Source organism: Equus caballus, chromosome 10 (genome assembly GCF_041296265.1).
Source record: "Equus caballus isolate H_3958 breed thoroughbred chromosome 10, TB-T2T, whole genome shotgun sequence".
NCBI lineage: Eukaryota > Metazoa > Chordata > Mammalia > Perissodactyla > Equidae > Equus > Equus caballus.
In genome coordinates this window covers 85,511,732-85,534,980 of record NC_091693.1, presented here as the reverse complement: position 1 = coordinate 85,534,980, position 23,249 = coordinate 85,511,732, and the positions used below count along the sequence as shown (strand labels likewise).

The following is a 23,249-nucleotide window of genomic DNA, read 5'->3' as shown; positions in this document are numbered from 1 at the left end:
TAGATATGGGCAAAGACACTTCAAATACTTTGAGATTTAAAAATATTTTTTGCCTAAATGAATTTCACTGGTGCGCTTTTTTCCCAGGTTATAAAATTAATGCATTATACGAGAACAAGACAGTGGGGATTCCCCAAATCCCACCATGCATATATAATCATTGTTAATATTTTAGTGCATTAACTTCCAGAGAGAAGAAAGAGCATGGAGAAACCGAAGAGGAGAGATACAGAAGTAGAGGAAGAGAAGAAAGAGGAGGGAAAAGAGGAGGAAAAAGGGATTCTATTTTTCTTTTCTCTAAAATGGATATATTACCATATGCTATTTCAGAAGCCATCATTTTCAATTCCTATATTACGAAGTTTTCCAGTTCAGTAAATTTTGATAAACATCGAATTTTAGAGGCATATTCTATTACATGAATCTACAATATTCTTACCCCTTCTCTAACAGGAGTCAGCCATTTAGACCGAGCATCACTGTGTGTCTTCCTGCAATGGCTTCTTCAGAAGAAATTAGAAGAACTCAAATATGAGTTATAGTTTATGAGCAATTTTGAGGCTTTTGGCACACAATTATCAAACTGCCTTCAGATATGTTGTAGCATCCTGGGCCACTATTCTCAAGGTCTGACTTCCTATTAACTTTGCAACACTGGAGATCGACGTCTTTTTAATCTTTCTCTACATGGTAAGCATAAAAATACGTCATTTGCATATCTTTGAATTAATTAATGAGCTAAAACATTTTTATATATTTCTCCACTTTTCGCATTTCTTTCCTACGAATGTCTTAATCCAGGCTTTTGCCCATTTTTCAATTGAAAGTTAACATTTTCGGCTTTGTTTCCTTTTTTATTGGTGATATTTCATGCTATTAATGCACTACTAATAAATTTATTTGAAGAACTGTTTTAGAATTCAGTTACTGAGGGAGTGGAACTTGATGAACCGGAACATTTTCAATGTGCTTTTTAAGGAGCCAATATGACATACTGTTTAAACATACGAACTGTGCCAAGACCTAGGTTCAAATGCCTGCCGGGGATAACTCACTAGCCAGGGTTAGGATTAGGATTTTCACATACAGAATTGTTGAGAAGATACATGTAAATGATTTAGCACAATGTCTGGAACAAAATAAGCACCCAGTAATGGGGAGTTATTACAGTTATCATATTTGACCTAGTTTCAGAGATCTTTGCTATCACAATCATATTACTGATTCATTGGGTATGTGGAAATTTAAGTTTAATCATTACCAACCTGCCATCAGACACCTGACGGATGGGATGATTTCACCATCCCTAACCCTGCTTAGTCCCCTACTGTCTTAGCCACTGCTGGATTCATGGCCCTGAATTTCAAAGACAGGAAGAAGGGGTGGGAAAATCTCTCTCCTCCTTGGTAAACTGAAGTTGCCTGAAATCTGTTCCAGATGCTCCAATGTGGTTGCTACCAGCTACTTATTGCCTTCCAGGCTGATGTGCTTTTCCTCACAGCAGAAGATGTCACCTGGAGTTGATAGACGTGAGAACTAAGAGATACGCCCACGCATCCCCACCTCTGCCAGAGAATGTTTACAACGGCAGCTTGTTGCTGCAGAAACCCTATGTGCTTTGTAGAGAGATTTTCATTTGAGATGTCAAAACTCTAAAAAGTTCATTCTTTCCTCTTCAGTTCACCAGGCATCATGCTTTCCACAGGATGAAGTTGATGAAATAACTGTGAATGGCCCTTGAAAGGCACTCTGCTCTTTTATTTACTATTTTTAAAAAGTCTGCATTGTGCACCAGGAAGATATCTATAAATGAACTCCTTTAAAAAATATCCCATTGAAAATACCTTCTGACACTTAAAAACTAGGGATGCAAAGAATAATTAATATTTGTGTGATTGCTCTAGCTGCATTTCTGTAACCTGTGATTTCTTAGCTACCTTAAATGGATGTTTTTGTAGGATCATCTCATTGGTTTTCATTTGTCTGGACATTTTTTTCTACTGAGCAACGACTAGATGCCAGACACTGTGATAGAAACAGCAGGTATGAAGATTATTTCTGGTCTCAATGACAGATGACTTTGGAGACAAGACAATAAATACATGAAAAGGAATCTACCAATTTAAGAAATATATGCTAAATGCCAAATGAGAGTTACAACCACTGGAAAAAGTGTTGAGTTGCAGTCATTGTGAAACAACACACTCTAGACATAACTTTTGACATAAACATCATCAAAGTTACAGTTTTGGGGAACAAGCTCAAAGGATATCGTCTTAGTAAATTTAATGGGAGACCACAGACTGGGAAATGTTTAGATAGTGCAGCTTCTTGGCGCTTCTCAATTTCCTTATGAGGTTTGTGGTATGTGTTCTCTTGAGGATAGGATCCTGACAGGTCCCTGGAGGCCCCAAGTGGAGGCTAATAATCGTCTTATATCTATAACCACACCACCTTGAAATTATTTTCTTTCCTTTTATGGTTTCAGACTGCCCTTAGCAAGCCATGTATCTGGATCTAGCACTGGGGGGTCTGGGTACAATTTCTTAGTAGGTCAGAAGGCCATCTAACCACATTGTGCACAGGTTATGGAACAATAAATTGCATTACATATGAGCAATTAGTTGCAACGACATAACCACAACGAGCCTGCAGGCATGGGCTATCTGTTACCTCCAGTGTCTAGGAGAGTCCAAGCACATGATCAGTGCTTGAGGAGTATGGAGGAAAGGATTGTTGCCATAAGAACAGGGGCTTTGGGCTGGACCTTGAAATAAAGGTGAATGTTGATAAGTGAGCACCAAGGCAGCAGGCATCCCGTCTGTCCTGTTCTCCAACTTACACCTAATGCCTCATTCCCTGCCAAACAGTAAGCACGGCTCTGAAATCTATCGTCAATCTTGATCTAATTGCCTCTCACTCAGCTGCAGTGTCTTAAAGCGTGCTGTTGAGTTAAACTGGTGATATCTTAAACAAGCCAGAACACGACAGAAAGCCCCACAGATTTACACCCTGTTTCTGTTTGGATCTTAACACAAGTGAGTAACTCTTCAAAGCAAAGACAGCAAGATTGTGTCAAGGTATAGAACAGTTTCTGGTAGAGAATCCAAAATGCTAAATGTTAGCTGAAAGTTCAAAAGTTGTGAAAATTTGAGCAATGACATCCATTCGTGGGACTGAGAAAATTTTGGTCTCTTTGAGATTCTCTCAAGCTTTTATTAACTTATAAACTTTCAGTTCCAAGACCCCGGCCTCACTTCCTTTATAATACACCCAACATGATGCCACACAACCGTAGGCATAAAAAATTTTTAATTGTGAAAAATACCTGGACATCATGGGGCAAAATTATCAACAGATATTGTAAAAATCTCAATTCGTCGATATTCATTAAATCGTTTCGTACGTCTATTCTGTGAAAGCTGAAGTCTATTCTGAGTTCTGAATTTCTGACACATAGTAAAATTGGACGTGAATTTCAAGTGAATGTGTTATTTTTATTAAAATCCTCAAATTGTCCCCTGATTTGAGGATTTATTGGCAGGGATGAAGTTAAATTTAAAACAACAGTATTGGGGTGGAATGAAGGGGAATTCTTTTAGGTTGTCACTTCCTTTGGCATCCCATGGATCCAGTACCCATCCCAGACATTTTTTCACTTTTAGTAGGCTAAGGCATATTTGAGCATCTATGATTTCTGGTTTGGATACAATTTCTAGTAAATATCTTTATTTTTCCTTCAATCACTATTTAAATGTAATGGAGAAGATAAATGCAGAAATTTCATGTTGAAAAAAACTATGGAAGTTACAAGATGAAAACTTTCCCTCTGGTTTCAGACCATTCTAAATACTCGAAGGATGTTTATATATGCCTGTCACTTGTTTTTTCCTGGAAGTATGATTAAATGTAATTAAAATACCAAAACCAAGAATATAGGTCCCACCAGAAAGGATGGTTACTCTGTGAATCTGAGATGAACTTTGGATCTTTTTTTCTCCTTCCAACAATACAGTGGTAGCTAATTTCCCACAACCCTTGTACTCAGTATCACTCCCATGAGAAACACCACCACCCATTTCTGCCCTCACCCTCTAAACACACAACACACACACACACACATCCACACAGGGAAGAAACCAGGCCTCTGTACATACAACTTTTATTTGTAAATCCACATTTCTTAGCTTAGAGATGCTTATATTTTGTAGAAGGTTTTTTTTTTCCTACCATACAATATTTAGACTGGCCCAAAAAACAAGGGAAATGTCCTTGGACTGCAGCCATGGCAACATTTTACCTAACACTTGTGAAAGCTCCCACACCAAATTCCTGAGAGAGGCTTGAGCATGAAGTGTAACCGCCACCTTTAGTTTCAAAGTTCAAACAACAGTTTCTTTGGTAGATAAGCATCTGTCTACAGAGCAGGGTGGGACAGTGACGCAGCTAACGATGGACAAAAGTCAGAAGGGGTAACGGCCTCACCTGAAGGAGCAGATGGTCAGCGCCATCCCCGTCTGTCCTATCTCCTCAGACAGAACAGGCCAGCTGGCCTCAGGGTCCTCCACATCTGCTTATCCTGCTGCAACTTGAGCAGGCACCTTCTTCCCCCAAAGGTTTGCCCTCTTTTCTCTGATTCTTAGAACTATTTCTAAGTTCCACCTGGTTCGTCGCTCTCCATGAATGAACTGACTGGCCATGAAATTCTGTGTGGAAGTTACTTACCTCAATTAAGAAATACTGATTGGAGGCATGGAAGTGAAATTAGGGATAAATAAAGCTTTTGCTGTGCATTTGGAAAACAAAGAATAGCCTTTATTGAAAAAAGTAGGATAAAGGTGTTTCCATAGATGGTCGTGAATTTACCATTCAAATCGGGGAAGTGGAGAGCAGCCCCATGTTTTAAGTCAATGAAATAGTGAAAGGAGGGGTTCTTTTGAGACAAAAACAGAAAAAAAAGAATACCGTATCAGAGCAACTGAAAAACAAAGCTAAGTAGGAACAGATGTGGATGTCTTTTCCTTTAAAGTCAGCACAGAATTTTTCAATGTGAGGTTTCCTTTAAGAACAGGAGATTCTTTTAACAAAGCAAAAAACTGAAACAGTTATATAAGTTGGTCACAATGACACTTGTAGAAAATATCAGAAGTAGTTGTTAATGGGAAAATGCCAAAAATGTCTCCATCCAAGGGAGGCCAGAATGCCCTTGCCTCAGCTGTTCACCTGAAGAGCTCCCGTGCACCCTTCAAGTCCCAGCCCAAACATCACCACCTCCGGGAAGCCAGTGCTGACACTGCCTAGCAGCACCCAGTGCCTCTTTGTGCTCCCTGCACCCCACCCATGGCTCCACTGTAACATGTGCCACCCTTTAGGGATCATTTATACTTCTGCTGCCTCCCCTCTCTTTCCAGGACAGTAGGGACTGTAACTTGTTTTTCTTTGTATTCCCAGTGTCTGGCAAAGGGGAGAGGCATCCATCCATTTAATTAAGATCTGCTAAGATGCTTTATGTAGAAGCAATCATGTGTCTGCATGTGTTTTGAAGAATATATAAAAATCAATGAGACTCTTCTACAAAGAAGTAGATATCCTTCTGCTAAGTGCAGATAAAAAGCTTGGATACTATATCTAAAACAACCATAGGAAGATTCTGACAGGTGGGGAGGAGAAGGTAGACAGGCTAGAGACCTCAGAACCCCAAGAGCAACACTGTGATGAGCTCCCCCAAGTTTGCTTTTCAGCTCACATATCCCAGATCTGGAGCTGAAGAAGTCAGCAACTGGGAAACGCCCACGAGTGCAGATGGAAAGAAGCCCTGAGAGCCCTGCTCTCTCTCTAGCCAAAGGACCAGAGAGGAGGAGCCTAGCAAGAGAGAAAACAAGAACCGCTCGACTCCAGCCAAACACCACAGAAAAGATCATGACCCCACCCATGCCAGCAAAGACGGAGTGGGGAGCCTAGACTTCCACCTTCACCAGGCTGTGAAGAGGTGCCCCAAGTGTGGTAGTGTCAGAGAAGGATGGTGGTGGTGTCGGAGAAGGATGGTCGGGGAGGTGCCCCAAGTGTGGTGGTGTCAGAGAAGGCTGAGTAGGGAAATGGCAATTTCTTCCCCACCTGTTGAGAATAAAACTTACCCAGCCACTCTTGTCCACAGTTTCCATGGAGAGCACGTGGGAGCAGTAACAAGGTGCCAAGCACATCCCAATCAGGGAGGCATCAATGGACACCCGCTGGGGAGATGAATTTCTACCCTGCCCTGGAACAAGGGTCCCCTTCACCCCAAGTGTCAGTGGAGTCTGAGTAGGGAACCTGGACTCTAGCACATCTGGCAACAATGAGGCAGTGCCCCCATGCTAGAGTGATGTCAGAGAAAGGTAGCTAAAACAGGTTTAAATAAGATCCATAGTCATACAACATAGTACCTAGAATATCCAAGGTTCAACTGAAAATCATTCATCACACCAAGGACCAGGAAAATCTTTTTGAATGAAAAAAGACAATAGGTGGTAACACAAAAATGACACAGATATTGGAATTATATGACAAGGATTGTACAGCAGCCATCATAAAAATGCTTCAATGAGCAATTACAAACATATTTGAAACAAAAAAAGTAAGAAAGTCTCAGCAAAGAGAAAAATTCTCAGCAAAGAAATAAAAGATATAAAGAAGAACCAAATGGAAATTTTAGAAATAAAAAATACAATAACTGAAATGTAAAAAACCAATGGATGGGCTCAACAGCAGAATGCATTAGACAGAGGAAGGAATCAGTGAACCTGAAGATAGAACAATAGAAATTACCCAATCTGGACCACAGAGAGAAAACAGACCAGAAAAAAAGCAATGTACAGAACCTCAGAAACCTGTGAGATTAAAACAAAAACCAATGAAACTTTCTAAATTATTAAATAATTTTCAGATGCAAATTGTAATATCTATAGGTCTTGTGATCCCAAGGCTGTTGAAGAATGAGTATCACATAAAGGACAAATACAAATCTTTGGTGTACTAATATAACCCCTAAATCAGACCCCAGCAACCTAATAGGGACTATAGTATTTGAGGGTTCACAGGTTGGGACTAAAGCATATAGTCCATACAGAGGAGAAATCAAGTTCTTTTATCATAACCACCAAGAAGATATGAAGTGATGACAACATGTTCTCTTCAAATCTACGAAACTTCAAATGAACAGCTCAGCACAGCACAGCTCTGCTGCTGGTCGGGTTATTTTTGCACACGGAGGACAACACTCCTACCATCTCGATGAAAAATGACACTTTGCATATGTTGACAAGTTCTCTGAAGTTTCACCAAGATAAGACACATTTTTAACAGTCTAAAATAACCACCTGTAGAGCTATTTTCAACCTGTGTTAATTACCAGTGAACAGGAGGGGAATATTTTTCTTTTGTACAAATGTAGAATAAAATTTTATAACAGGTAGATATGACCAATTCACAGATCTTCCCTCAGAGTTTAACTTGTTAGAGCCAATAAATCTGGAAAAGCCCAATCACAATAAAAAAAATAACACAGGATTACATATTTTGGCTTTTGAGGGGGGTGTACAGAAAAGACAGAAATAGGACCTCAGAAATATTTTTGCTTCCATTAATTTTTTGGGATTAAAACTAAGAGAAATGAAACTCCAAGTTAAAAGGAATCCAGAATCGCTTTTAAACTCTTGTGAAGATACTAATGTAACATGAACTATTCCAATCCTGTCCATTAGTGTTTGCCAGCTCCATAAAAGTTTACTAATGATAAGAAGATTCAAATTATCTGGCATCCAGACAGTGTTCACAGCTACTTCTGCCCTGAAGAGAAGTAGGAGCAGTTTTTGGTATGGTCTGTCTCTCTTCCCCAAACTTGAACAACGCATACAGCTCTCACATATTCAAACATGTGTGAGCCTCCAGAGGGACACTCTCCTACTGCTGTGTTGAGGCCACAAGCTTCCCTGAGATGGTCGTATCACAGAGGATTCCCAGTCTAACTGGTTGGCAGTTTCCAAACAACGCAATAGTGTGAATAGAGGACTGTAGAAAATAGAAGGTTCTTTCAAAAAGATTTATCCTGTGTTTTTGGAATAAAAAAATCAGTCTTCTTGGTTAAAGATTGGCAAATGTGTTTTCAACTTTAAAATGTCTGAAACTGGCTCTTTTCTTTCTTGATAGAAGCTGAGTCCAGTGATCTGTTCAACATCTGTGATCCGAGCTCTGTGTAACCTCAACAACTCTTCAACCCATGAGGATTCCTGCTTCCCGTGCTAGGGGGTGGGACATAAAGAAGAAAAGTCACTGGAGAACAGTCAGTCCACTTCCCCTACAACCTCCTCATCTCCCCACTTCAATCATCCATGGCACTTTGGCTTGCAAATGGCAGACACCACAAGATTTGTTAGACATAATCTCTGCTCTTGAGTAGCTCACCATCTAATATCTACCATGCATATTTGTTTAATTAGATGTATCAAATCTGGGAAGAGGAAAGTATGCCTGGAACAGATGCTCATGTACTGCAAGAAACTGCAACAGGGTAGGGTTAAAAAATATTCAAAAACAGAAGCAACATGGAATGGTAGAAAGAACATGGGAATTAGCATCAAGAAACTTGTTCTGATTCTTGTTCGGAATCAAGTTCTGATTCTACCATCACCCTACTGAGGTACATATTCTAGGTACACTGTCATATAGAACTTGATAAAATGTTTGTATTTCAGATATTGGCACAACAGCTTTTGGAACGGTAGAGATGGAAAAGGAACTCAACGCTTCACTCACGGCACTTAGAATTTCGGTCAATGAGATGTCAGCAGAAGCCGATTGCTGCTTTCTTTTTTGAGGGGAGGCCCCAGAGTGCAGACACATCTAGAGAAGTAGAAGCCATCTTTAGCCCGCATGGGCCACACTGCTAAGGATAGTGGCGCAGAAGGACAGGAAAGACAGTGGCTCCTGAATCCCTAAAGGTGCTGCTGCCCCACAGCACCAGCCCAGACTGGCTCCCTCTGGGCTCAGCTACACGAGGAAGCCCTCACTTGCTCAAGTCACTGCACCTGGGTCCTCTGTTAGTTGCTGCAGAACATGACACTAACTGATTCTTTTGTTGACAACTTAATCTCTCAAGGAAGAGAAAGTAATGAAGAAGTGAATACTAGGCATGTGTCCAACAGTGTCCACAATACCGGCCAGTTAGCAGTTAGATGCCCAACGTTAGGCATCCAAATAGTTAAAATGCTGCTATTCTGTACTCAATTCTGAAGAATAAGCAAAAAATAATGAGAAATGTGTTCTATGAGGACTGGCCAATTAAATGTTATGTTCACTGCTGGTCCTCGGCACCTACAGTACCTGGCAATAAGTATGTATTAAAGGAATGAATAACTGGATCAAAGAAGGGATAAATGAATGAATGCGCAATCACAGTACTCTCTCCTGCCAAGCTCAGACTGGGCCTCAAGATCCTGTGACTCCAAGACTCCAGGAATCCACCAACCATCCACTGAGGCTGGTGGGAAGCCAAATATATTTGCCAGCTTAGGTCTAGACTTGCTTTGTGTAACTTCAATGGACGAAAAAAAAAACCAACTAGGAAATCTGGAAAGTACCCTGAAAGAAAAATATTTTGGCTCACCACAAGAAAAGCCTTAAAAATTGCTAAAATTTTAATGCAGTCTTGATGTTCAAAGGCTACAGTTCAGATTTTTAAAATTCTGAGCAAATAAGATAACATAAAACAATTATTTCCAAACACTGGAATGACAAAAGAATAAGAAAAGATAGAGACAAACATGCTTTTTATAATGAAGTGATATATAGAAAATTAACTTGAAATATTGCCTAACCACAACCTTAAGATTAATTTACAGGGCTGACACTTTTGGAATTATAAATCCAGTTTTGAAACCAGTGAATTCACACTTGAAATAAACCCAGAATTTAGTAGGTAAGCTACATGAAGGCACTCAGTTTTTACATTTTGATCTGATGTTTAGTGTTTTTAATAGACAAGGTGGTCTTCGAAGATACGTCATCTTAGAGGATCAAATATAAAACCATCCTGTAATTTCAAAGTACATATATATTCAAGTTATGGTTTCTCCCACAGTAACGTTAGATGTAAGACACACACAAATATACTTATATTCATATTTTCAATTTTTTTTTTTTTTTATTTTTTTTTATTTTTTTTATTTTTTTTTTAAAGATTTTATTTTTTCCTTTTTCTCCCCAAAGCCCCTCGGTACATAGTTGTGTATTCTTCGTTGTGGGTTCTTCTAGTTGTGGTATGTGGGACGCTGCCTCAGCGTGGTCTGACGAGCAGTGCCATGTCCGCGCCCAGGATATGAACCAACGAAACACTGGGCCGCCTGCAGCGGAGCGCGCGAACTTAACCACTCAGCCACGGGGCCAGCCCCTCATATTTTCAATTTTTAAAGTAAAATAACAAAGGCTACTTACCACACAGCTCTCACTGTTGTCTGTCCTGTGAGGCAAAATGAAAGCTGACGCATCTAAATTTTCACACTGTGAGGGAGCCTGGTCTGGATCTTTACAACTTGTCAGCACAATGAAGAAGTGAGTTGGGATCAGAACCTCCTGATTACGGACGCGTCTGCTGTTCCTGTGAAATATGGCAATATTCACTTTAAGAACGAAATAGCTATCTTCCTTTTAATGAATATTTCAGGAAAGCATATTTTTAATACATCTAAAAGTAAAACTCAGTCAAATAATTAAATGTATTGTCATTAGGAATCATAATACCTCAACATACTCTGCCAGATTGAGAGAGAGTAAGAATTAGAAGACAGATAAACATAATCCAAATAATTTTTATTTTCTATAGAAATGTACTGAACTTTGGAGTTTTTAAAAATTCTACCTTAATGCACTGAAATTGAGACGCTAAAGAAAAAAATATCATTTTGGAAGACTAAGCCAAGATTCTAAAGCACTACTGACAGTCTTAACCTCTCTGCAGTTGTGGACAGCGGACGGAACTGGTTTGGGGTTCTTTTATTCCAGCTCCTTTAGAGAAGTCGTATTGCTGGAGCTCTCCCTTATTTTAACTGGATTTTTTTTTCCTATCCCAATAACTTGATTTTCTTTTTAATTGTAGCATCTTCTCAAAGATGTCCCAAGTAACACCTTTACCTCATCTTAATTCTCCTGTTTCCTTTGGTCTCAAAGCTGGGATGGCTGGTTTGCTTTTTTAAGCATCTTTCAAAGTTTAAGGTGGTGGGATCATTGTCTTCAAATACAATCTGATGTGGAACCATGATACATAAAACAGATTAAAACAGAGAACTCTGGCTGAAGCTGTGAGTGGGAAAGGTATGAAGTTCTCTTCTTTACCCATTCTGCTGTGACCTACGAGGCAGTTATGTGGGACCCTTATGCCTCAAGTGACATAGAAAACAACAAACTTTACAGACTAATGTGGTCACAGATACATGTGTGTAAGCCATGACCCCTAAGTCAGCCTGGGAGAGTGGAGCTCAGAAAGGGGCCAAATCTCAGCGGAGGTTTCAGTCTCTTTTTTTAAGTAGTCTTAATAGCAAGATTGCTTCAAAAAAATCTTGCAATTATTGTTTTAATAAAGACCAACCAGTTGCTAAAATGTTCTCCCTCTCTCCTTTATAAAAACAGCACCACTGCTGGTTTTCTCAAGACGGTCACCCTACCACCCCCCCCCTCCCCCCCCCCCCAGCCAGAGTTGGATAAAAGCTGGGGCATTCACCCAAGGCCTACACCTGGGCATGGCAGCTTATGCCCCTGCTGATTCCTAGCTTCAGGATGCCTCCAGCCACGCCATATGGTTCTGCACCTTCTCACTGGCGGTATTAAGACAGTGTCTTAACAATTACCCACACAGAGATATTTTAAATACTGACGTTACCTTCTTAACACATGGCAGAGTTCAGTATTTAATGTAGCTTAAGAAGTACTCATCTGAGTGGAGTGGGAGAGAAACACTGCTTCTTTCATCTAAAATATATATATATATATATATATTTTTAAAGATTGGCACTTGAGCTCACAACTGTTGCCAATCTTTTTTTTTTTTTCTTCTTCTTCTTCTTCTCCCCAAAGCTCCCCAGTACATAGCTGTATATTCTAGTTGTGAGTGCCTCTGGTTGTGGCATGTGGGATGCCACCTCAGCATGCCCTGATGAGCGGTGCCATGTCTGTGCCCAGGATCCAAACCAGTGAAACCCTGGGCCGCCCAAGCAGAGCGCACAAACTTAACCACTCGGCCACAGGGCCAGCCCCTAAAAAATATTGTTTAAGCACTGAGCAAAACACCAAAATCAATCAGATATTCCAAGGGGTTTCCAGCATAATCAGAAAAGCCACATACATAAAGATGAATAGCATCGGATAGAAAAGATTATGCTGACTCAACTGGATAGTAATCCCACTTGACAGCTATTTTTTAAGAGTAAATGAAATATATTCTTACTGTTTCAGAGTCTCTGAGGAATCATAACGTCCATCAAAATCAGAGTCAAAGACGGGACCGCTGACAACATTGACGCCATTTCTTTCTTGGGCGTACCTTTGCAGTAGGGTGCCATGAAAGTAGTGCCAGATAACTGGAAGAAGGAAGAAGCATAGTCTCAGAAGAACAGGCGCCATGCCATCACGTGAAATAAATCAACATCGTGACTCAAAATGAGCACTGGTAATAATTAGAGATAAACTCGAGTTTGGCTTTAGTCTTAGCCTGAGGCCAAAAATCCATTGTTCGGCTTTGGCCTTTAGAAGGACTAACAGGCAGATGTTGATTTCACCTCTGTTTCAGGCATCCCTGAGCATGTGCATCGTCATGAATTTGTAATCCCGTATCTTCATGAAGCATAAAAACATCATGAACACAAACGAGGCAGGTTATTCAGATGCACTGTTAATATCTGAATATTTCCTTTGAAATATTCACAAGTATTCTAGATAAAAAGTAGAGTAAAAATCTCCTTGTAGGCTCTATATTTTGAAATTCTATATGTCACTTGAAATGTAAATGTATATTTATTCTTGTGGGAACCAAAGACTACAATAATTAAGGATGTAAAATCTATTCATTTTAAGCTCAAAAACAATTATCAAGAACTTCCATATCGTTAAACAGGGAAACAGACTAAAAATTAACATAAGCATTAGTAGACTGCATTAGTTGGATAACTTAGGAAGAACATTACATACTTTTCCCACCAAAAATGTTTATAAACATTTAAATACAAAGCAGAATAAGAGATATTGGAATAGATCATAATTCTAATCCTTGCAGAATTTTTTGTGTGCTGGTATGCTCAAAGTAAAACAAATCTATAAGAATGTATTTAATATTTAGTCATTTAATTTATAGGATCAATCTTATTACATACAAGTTATACTGATAATTTACAGAAATTCATTAAAATTACAAGATACAGGGTCAAAATTTTTTACCTTGGAAACTCTGGTACATTGGCACTATATTAGTAGTAAGCAATGCTTCAGAATTTATTTTACTTGAACCTTTATTTAGTTCTACAAAGAAAATAAAAAGAACAACTATTTCATTCTTCACAAATAACATTAGAAATTATACTTTCTCATGAGGGGCATTTTAAAAAACTTAGCTGAGTATCGTCTTAAAGCTGTAAAACTTCCCCAGGTACCGGGTCAAGTGAAAATGCAATGTGTTTGCTCAAGTCCCTCAAATCAAAATAAAATATGTAGTCTTTTATTCTTTAAGATGAATTTATCAAAGACACAAAAATTTTAATAAGAAAGGGCCCAAATTAAATATATTCAAATTTTACCTTATTTGCCTTATATCAACTACAGTGTATTTTGTTGACAATCTTCTTTCCTTAAACGCTTTCACAGTGAAAAGAAAAAAAGAGAATATCTGGCTTGAGAACAACCCCTACTACCCAGAAAAAACATCATGGGATGTTCGCCTCGACATGCTGTACAAGGCTTCTTTGTATGAATTTTCAGCTTGGACCGCATCTATTTTTATAATGCAATAGCCAAGTTCTGACTTCAGACACTTACTCTGGGGACTGGACTAGGATATTTGAGCACCTGGAGACTTCTGATTTTTGCCTTTTAAGGCCAGCCTCAAAATGTCTTCTCACTAACATACACATTTGCCCGTTGAAAAAACAGAACACAGCTTCAAAAAAGCCATTCCCTGGGGGCTGTGCATCAGAACCCCTAAAAGGCAAGCACATTTAGTCTCTACCTTTACCTAATTCTTCAGCAAATTACATTTTTCTTTTTAAACCCCAAAATGATATCACCTCCTAAGAACCCTGTTGCATCCTTCTGCCCTCCCTGAGTTTTCTCAAATTCTGTTTAAACTGTTAAACTGTTAAAACTTTCCCTGATAGTTATATTTCTCCTTTACAATTTTCAGCAATAAATAAATAAGGCAATGTGTATTGCCCCGTAAGAAAGAAAAGGAAAAGGAGGACAGAAAGAGGGAAAGGAAAGGTCAGGGAGGAAGAAACTTACGTGGCGGGGAGAGGAACCCATAGCTTAGTTTAGCATTATTTTTATAAAATGAACATTCATGGACAGGACTAAGAGAAACTCGAAGATCCTGGTAAAGACAGTTGGAAAAGTCTTCTGTAGAGAAGATGTCCTGAAGAACAAAATGGTTAAGAAACCGTCAGGCATCAGGCATACAGAAGAGGAGACTGCCTGTGAATAGGGAAAGGCGAACCATGCCATAAATTGACAGAGCGCTGGCCGTCTGTTCACGGCCTGCACCATTTTCCATTTTTCTAGTGGTGTATTCATCTTTTTTCTAACTGAACTGCAAAAACTCTTTACGATATTAAGGACATTAACCAGTTGCCATATATGTGCAAACATTCTCCACCAACGTCACGCTGATTTTGTTTAGAACGTTCTTGTTTACTCAATTTCAAACTTTTAGCAGCTGCTGTATCAGTAAGTTGCTGTATTTTTAGAGATCTGAGTCTATCTTCCACATTCAACTACACTGGCTAAAGTTGGGGGGGAAAAAGCCACTGAATAACAACGAATATGAAAACCTCAGGAATAGTGACGACTCAATTTATGCAGCTTTGATTACATAGGAAAACTGAAAATTCAAACAGAATCAAAGAACACTAGAATTAAGGTATTACATAACCATAAATAGGATAAGGACCCACGAAACATTGTGCAGACAGCTGTATATTACAAAGTCAAGGAAAAAGTGTTTAAAGTGCTTGGAGACAGTCTTCAAAAATTTTAAAAAATCAGGTTCAAGGTAGAAACTTTATGTAAATATGTGAATGTGTGTGTACAAGAGATATATATATATATACATATATATATATATTTTAAACACAGAAATTACATATATACACACATATCCCTATCTTTTTATTTGCCTATCTCAGTGAGTATTAATAAAAGCTTTATTTTTTAAATCCAACTCAACTAAGCTCTCTCAAATCCCCTTTCCATCTCCCAAGGGCATCCAGTAGCTTGCCAGATACTTTCAGTTTCTGAAAATCTGGTCAGTCTAGTTTAAAATCTCAATTCCAGGCGAGATGCAAATCTCATCTCCTCCCCTCATTCTCTCCTTCCAGGCCTATTTCCTTCACCATTCCTCTTTCCACCACAGCACGAGTGGGTGGGGGTGGGGGTGGTGGTCTTGTCCCGGGATGTTTTCCCCACTCCTTTCAAGGCTTAACTCCCCTGCTCTGGGTAGTGAACAGGATCCTGAGCCTCTCCCTGGTTTTGTCTCAGGTGCCTTCCCGTAGACGGTATATACAGTGGGGTTACTGAGTTTTAAGGGCCTTCTTTCTCCATCAGTGAGGACCCCCAAAGAACTGGGCACCTGAGGGAAGTTCTTGTGCTCACACAGCTATGTATTTAGAGATGAATAATTGTAACTGATTTAAAACTGATTTCATGAAATTATAAATTGCGATCATAAAATTTTTGTTTTTAAAAAGAAATGAAAGCAAGGGAGAATTCTTTACTGCACTCCCCTCATTTCACAGGATAAGAAACTGCTCTGAGGGGCCAGCCTGGTGGCACAGCAGTTAAGGTCGCATTTCTGCTTTGGCGGCCCAGGGTTCACTGGTTCGGGTCCCAGGTGCAGACCTACGCTTGTCAAGCCATGCTCTGGCAGGCGTCCCACATATAAAATAGAGGAAAATGGGCATGGGGATGTTAGCTCATGGCCAGTCTTCTTCAGCAAAAAGAGGAGGATTGGTGGCAGATGTTACCTCAGGGCTAATCTTTACCCCCCCCCCCGCCCCCCCAAAAAAGAAAAGAAATTGCTCTGAGTCTCAAAGTCACGTAGCTAGTTAGTGGCAGAGCTGGAACTTAATTTTCCTGATTCCTGGTTCAGAGATCTTCTATTTTGGGGACTGATTATAGAGCCAAGATTAACCATGAGAAACTATGCTTTCAATGTTTTGCTTAATGATAATTTGAAAAACTGCCCATAGCTAAAGAGGTACCAAATACTTGCATTTCTGTCGACGGTGTAGGACGTCCAAAGGGGCATTAGGATGTCATGGCTGTAACCACTCACAAACTGGTGTTGGTAAAGAAGACAGACGGTGCTGTTCTTCTGGATAACTCTGGGTCTTCCATAGGGTAGAGTGCCACGCTTAATGATATTCTCTTCGGTTGCATGGGGAAAATGAAACCACCATTTAAACATACTGAGTGTGCCTCATATGATAAAATATATAATGATACATTCAATTCTTTCCTATACTTAACCGTATCAAAAAATTATTTTTAACTGTAAAAAAAATCTCATTACAAAGAGCAGAACAATAAACAATTAAGAAAACAAAAGGGATTCACTGTAGTTTTTGCCTATGAAGATTCCGAAACATCCACGCAATAGCAAGATATCATAAGAAAACACTATATGAAATTGCTAGAAATTTCAGCAATTAGGACTTATGTTACTAAAATTCTTTCAATTATTTTAATTACTTATTTTTCAGGACACACTCCAGAAGGTAAGTTTTCTGAATGATGTATGTGTTTGGAAAGCAAAAGTTCAGAACTGAAATTATGAGACTCAACCGAATGAAACAGCAATAGTATGTACTGTTTATTGTGGTTTTTCCGAGTGTCAAGTGCTCTGTAGAGTTCTTTGTTTATAGCATCTAATTAAATTCTTATAGATCCCTATGAATTAAGGTTACATATCCATTTTACAGATCAGAAAACAGCAGCTTAGAGGAAGTAAATACTTTTTCCGTGGACACACAGATCCTAAGGTCATATCCAAACCCAGATCCATTCAATTTCAAAAGTGTCATTCTTCAGCACAACGCTTTGCTACCTTGGGACCATCAAAGACTCTAATCCAAATGTTTACAGAAATTTTATATAGACAAGTTTAAATCAGGAATAGTGCAGAATTCACTTTTTATTCCAGCAGGAAAATAACTTAAGGATCAGAGACCGTATCCAAGTGATGCTGAACATTCAAGCCACAACTGACCCATTTCATCAGGGATCCAAATCAACTTAATTTTTATTTAAAAGTTATGAAGAAATAACTTTAAATAAATAAATCAATTTATACTAGGTTGTAATTTACTAAGAACCAAATGAGATAGAAATTTAATAGTATTTTAAATGGAAATCTGAGGATTAATTATAAACCTATAAAAACACTTCCGCTATGTTCATAAAAAAGTGATTCAGCTTCCACTACATACATTCCATACTATTTCCACTGCACTTATGTCTTCTTTCCTTATGACTGATAATCTAGACTGTCAAGCAAAGAAACCTCCATGTTTCCGCAGGTGGTCCTCCATTTATCCCTTTATTTTATTGGTTTTTCTCAAACAATGCCTCCAAACCAACTCTCCACGTCTCACACTGTTCAGAAAAAGCCTGCTCCCAAATTCCAAGTTCAAGAGTAAACACTTCTTACCTTCTGCCATGGTCAGATTCAACTGTGTCTGCAAATCCACAATTGGCAAAATCTAAAAAGTTAGTAACACTATTTTTAAGGATTAAAAACAAACGTGTTTTAATTTTATAACAAACAACTTCCATAGCTTAATTATTCCATCATAGAAAAAACATAACATTTTAAATCATCTTGTACAAGTGAAAGTTATTGTTTTGATGAAGAAGATAAAAGGATAGGAACAATGGTTGCAAAAAGACAAAATTGTTAGCATAGCACACTGTTAACTGAAAAACAATATAATTGCTGCTTTATAAATTCTTGTCTCTACTCTTACAGTCTTTCTACAAGCCTAAAACTAAATGGAAAGCATCAAATCAGCTACTCCCCAAATTTCTATCTTTATGGATGCTATCAATTTTGTTTATTCCTTGTCACATATTTTTATCTTCTTACAGCTATATATTAAGATAGGAGTAAAAAAGGAACAGTGCCATATATCCATTTCATACCAAAAGAAGATGTTTTCCCTCTAAATGTAAAATAGGTTGGGATGTATTCCTTAGAAGGAATATTGTGATTGGTCCATAATCAAGACCTCACTGCTAGGATATCACACAGACTCTAGGATTCTGGATGCTCAAGGACTCAGCTAGACTTCTTCCAACCTGCACCCAAGTTAAGTCACAGCACCAAGGGATAAAAATAGAGGTGAAAATGTAAAAACTAGGAAGAAGAAAAAGAAATAATAAAAGGTCTGCATGTGTCACTAGAATTAAAAATAAATGCGTTTACTCACACTCATAAGCTTCAATTTGATCATTAAGTATTCCTACAGCACATGCTATGTAAAGGGTGCTACAGAATCAGACACACACCACGCTGAACTTCTTGGCAATACTTACTGAGGGATTGCATGAGCAGCCAAGGTTATTTCTGGGGGTTCTTGTGAAGGGGCACTGTACCAAGGAGCTGACTTCTTTGGGATGTGTTGGAGTGTAAATGGGATTCTTTAGAAGGTGGTTAAGACTGCCATGAGTTCCATTATTGGAAGCTGGTATCAAATTCAGTAAATCTGCATAATTCCAAGAATGGTAAATAGTTTCAAAATCAAAGAAATAAAAACCATAGTACAAGTCTACCATTTTTTCAAAACCAAATCTATGCAAGTCCTTCACTTTTTACCTAAGATAAAACTATAAAACTTTCCTGGGTTTTAAAGCATTTATGACTAGGCTACTCTTCTTGTAAATATTGATATGTATACTGTACTTTTCCATAAAAATTTCTGATTTTTCATAACCACAGTTCCACCTGTAGAATGCTTATGATATGCCAAGCACTGTGCTAATATGTCTTTCTTACGTAATCCTCAAAACACTTTAGTAAGTTATTGTCAGTATTTGGTGAATGAGTAATCAGAGCGCTTTGCTCAAGGTCTCAGAGCTACCAACGTAGCTGACCCAGGATTTATACCAGCTTTGTCTGAGTCTAAGACTCCTGCTCTTAATAATAACAACAGCAAATGCTTATATAGTAAAGCACTTAGGATATGCCAGGCCCTGTTCTAAGTGCTTTAGGACATACTATCTCATTTAAGCATATAGGCTCCCACCAAAAGAATTCTGCTTCGGACATATTTAAGGTTTTTCAAATGCCCAGTATCATTATTCAAAAAAGGAAGTAATATTTAAAATAGAATACCCAACCATAAAAACTCTATTTGGGAAGGCACAGAGTAAACCAAAAATATATATAATGGGTCCTCCTCCATTTCTACAACCTTGCCATTGCCATCCATTCACTTATTATTGCTACCAGAGGTTCTGCCTGGTTTGTTCACCTTTCACACACACCCCCCCCCACAACCGTCCCCAGACTCTTTTTCTCTGGCCTCCACCCCTGATCTGACTCAACTGTCATGTAATTAAGCCCAGGGCCTGGCTTACTGCTAGGCACTGGGGATGTACAGAGCACCCTGCTCTTCCACCAGCATGCAGCCTAGGGAAGAAACAGGTGAGTAATCAGATGCTATGTTCTGCACAATTTTTCAATAACTCTGGGTCAGGAGGAAGAAAGGTGGAAATTCAACGGTCTGTCTTGCCTCCTCATCATCTCCATATGCCCACCCTGTGACCTACTTTGGATAATCCTATTCCAGCTGTTTTCTGAAGAGATGAAAGCTGCCTGTGCACACTTACCGCACATTAAGTTATAAACTTCAATATTTTCAAAGGAGTCCACTTCAGCACCATGTTGAAATCCAGGTCCATAGCCAATGAAGAGGGCCTGGATTGGCCAGAAAAGTAACCATTTATCAAATCATTTCAGTTACATATGTAATTGGTCAAAAAGTATTTCATATTATCCATACTGTACATATATAAACTGGCCATGTTAAGAGAAGGGGAACAATACTCTGTCCAATGGACTTTGCAGGAGATTATTTTAACCCCTGCCGCACACTTAGTCTAGGACACGGAGGGTATTTCTCTCAGCTTTCCTACAATTCCTGACTTGACAATCAGAACGGAATGGATGACGAAATGGGATCTCGACCTCACCTTGCCCATCCCACACGGCACTGTAGGGATCAAAGTAGACAATTACTGCGAGTATATGTAAAAAATTTTAAAGTGCTAGGGAAGTGTAAGGTCTTATCTTCATTTAGAACATAAGTATGATATCTTTTCACCTATTAAATCACTGGCTTCCATTTACTGTGGAGCAAAAATCTTAACAGAGCATAATATACACAAAAAATTATTAGAAATTTAGTAGGAGGTATAAGTGACATGTTTATGAAATAGAATACAAAATTTTAACAAAATTCTATTAATTCAATGTCCCGAGAAAGATAGCTATATGAAAGTATACGCTTCATTACTTCTCATTCAAGACATAATTACACTCTGTGTTTTTAAGTCTAAAACTTCATATATCAGTTTTTCTTCAGATATAAACTATCAATTTTTTTAAAAAGTAAAATAGGTTTACTCACTTGCATATTTGAAAATACGTTGTCAGAGCCATGAAATCCACCTTGACAATGTTTCTCTGCCGGAGGATTCCTAATTTTTACATAATGTGAATTAATAAGTCAATTCATAAAGGAAAATTGATAACCATGGTATTATTTTCACTAACAAAGAAGAAGTAACCATTTTGTTAAATCAAAAAAGGTAAATAAAACCACCTGGCTTTGAGAAGCATGAATGGGCCACCTTTCTCTTCTATTTTGCTGACAAATCAACTAGAAGCAATATGGTACAGAGAAGTAAAACCACTAGCATTGAGACAGACTGTTCTGAACCCTGACCATGCTATTTACTACCTGGGACTGGCAATTTAATTACTTTCTCTGGGTTTCAATTTTGTCATGTTGGGTTGTTTCTAAAAATCAAATAGTTTAACCTAAAGAAATGCTTGGAACTCAGTACATGTTCACTAAATATTAGTTCTCCAAGGAGGGGAAGGGTCATCCCTTCTTTCATATCCTCCTTCCAAACACTGGAAGTTCAGCTCTCCACTAAAGTAGAGACAGTGCAGTTCTGTTGACTGAATTCTGGTTCACTGCTTAGGCTTTGCTTTACAGGGTATTCATCACCCTGGCTTCCTGGCAACCAACAGAAGAGTTAATGACAAACTTTCGAGATGTTAATAATATTAACCATCCAAATAATTTGCCAAAGACACCAATAAACTGAGGTTTATTGATGGATTAGTAAACAGGAATAAAAAAACAACTCTGTATAATGATGAAGGTCATTGCTTATTATTATACAGTAAAGAGCTTTCGTCAATTATTGCTGGACTTTGAAGGTATTAGGCATAACAGTAATGTACAGAAAGGATGCAATGACAAGTGGTAACACACAGGTGAAGCATAAGATGTAATCAATACAGATATGAGCGGACAGAGCAGTGGTTCTGAGCTGAGGGTGAACCCCCACCCCAGGGAACTTTGGCAATGTCTGGAGACATTTTTGGTTGTCACAACAATAGAAAAGTGGTGCTTTTTCATCTAGGGACTACAAGTCAGGGATGCTTTCAAACAATCCACAATACACAAGACAGCTCCCCATGAAAAAGAATGATCTGATCCAAAATGTCAATAGGCCCAGGTTGAGAAACCCTGGGATAGAGTGAAGAGAATCATCCTCGTGCAGTTTGCATGTGACAGTACTGTTGGAAAGGGCCCCACGGTCACCCTGAATTCCTAACAGGTTGAGCTAAGTTTACCTGGGACTGTCAGAACTTACAATGCCAGCTGCCACTGAGGGTCCAAATAGAACGTCAAGGGCTCAATCCTGTCATTTTTGGCAAAGTGCAAACGCTTGGGTAGGAAATGTTTCAGGTAAGGCTTGAAGTGCTGGTTTAGTTCCCGGCACTAAAATTGTAGAAGGCAAAGAAAAAACATTATTTCCATATTTTCTGAAGTGTAAACATCTCCTGAAATTGCTTTCTAACTCCATAGGAATTTTTTCTCACAAACACTTTTCCAGGATGCCCATTAAGTCACACACGCAAAATTAACTGAGTTCTTACTACTTGTATAATGTACAAGTCGAATCTTTCCACCTATTGAATATTGTTCTTTTTACAGGAAATCATAATTACTGCATAAAAGTCCCAGGATGCTTAGACTGGGTCACCAGATTATATTCGAGTTACTACTGATGATCCTATTTTCAAAGACTCTTGTATTCTATCAAGTACAAAAAAAAAAAATTACTATAGATAGCACTAGGACAAAAATTTACTTTAAAAAAGGCTGGTAGGGGGGCTGGCCCCGTGGCCGAGTGGTTAAGTCCGCGCGCTCCACTGCAGGCGACCCAGTGTTTCATTGGTTCGAATCCTGGGCGCGGACATGGCACTGCTCATCAAACCACGCTGAGGCAGCGTCCCACATGCCACAGCTAGAAGGACCCACAACGAAGAATATACAACTACGTACCGGGGGGCTTTGGGGAGAAAAAGGAAAAAATAAAATCTTTAAAAAAAAAAAAAATAAATAAAAAAATAAAAAAGGCTGGTAGGAAGTATATCATAATGTTAACAGTGCTTATGGTGGCACAGCTATAGGCTTTTTCCTTCTATTTTTTTCGATTATTTCTTGTCCTGTCATATAAATTTAACAATGTTCATAAATGAATTCTTAAAAACTTTCAAATCTAGATTATTGGGATGTGCCCTGAAAGAACTTTAAAAACTACAGAGCCTTTAAATGTTGGCCCAGATCCTCAAAAATTCTAATCCTATAACCCCAAGAATAAATACTGAACTTTTTAATAAATATACGTTATACAAAACTAACAATAATTAGATAATGGAA

General features: G+C 38.6%; 1 protein-coding gene across 2 annotated transcripts in view; it reads right to left on the bottom strand.

The window, feature by feature from the left end:
• Positions 1–4,145: 4,145 nt before the first annotated feature.
• Positions 4,146–23,249, bottom strand: part of ENPP1 (ectonucleotide pyrophosphatase/phosphodiesterase 1) — a 66,964-nt gene continuing 47,860 nt past the window's right edge. Inside the window, exons 15-25 of one of the 2 annotated variants that reach the window (XM_023651100.2) lie at positions 22,177–22,304; positions 20,916–20,985; positions 20,116–20,203; positions 18,820–18,989; positions 17,936–17,987; positions 16,499–16,653; positions 14,515–14,644; positions 13,459–13,539; positions 12,473–12,605; positions 10,468–10,630; positions 4,146–8,276 (exon numbers count right to left, since the gene is read on the bottom strand). In XM_023651100.2, coding sequence (XP_023506868.1) covers positions 8,106–8,276; positions 10,468–10,630; positions 12,473–12,605; positions 13,459–13,539; positions 14,515–14,644; positions 16,499–16,653; positions 17,936–17,987; positions 18,820–18,989; positions 20,116–20,203; positions 20,916–20,985; positions 22,177–22,304 — 1,341 coding nt within the window. In that variant the 3' untranslated portion in view covers positions 4,146–8,105. Of the gene's footprint in view, positions 8,277–10,146; positions 10,377–10,467; positions 10,631–12,472; positions 12,606–13,458; positions 13,540–14,514; positions 14,645–16,498; positions 16,654–17,935; positions 17,988–18,819; positions 18,990–20,115; positions 20,204–20,915; positions 20,986–22,176; positions 22,305–23,249 lie in introns of those variants that run through there. The other variant, XM_070223876.1, reaches the window with a different exon arrangement.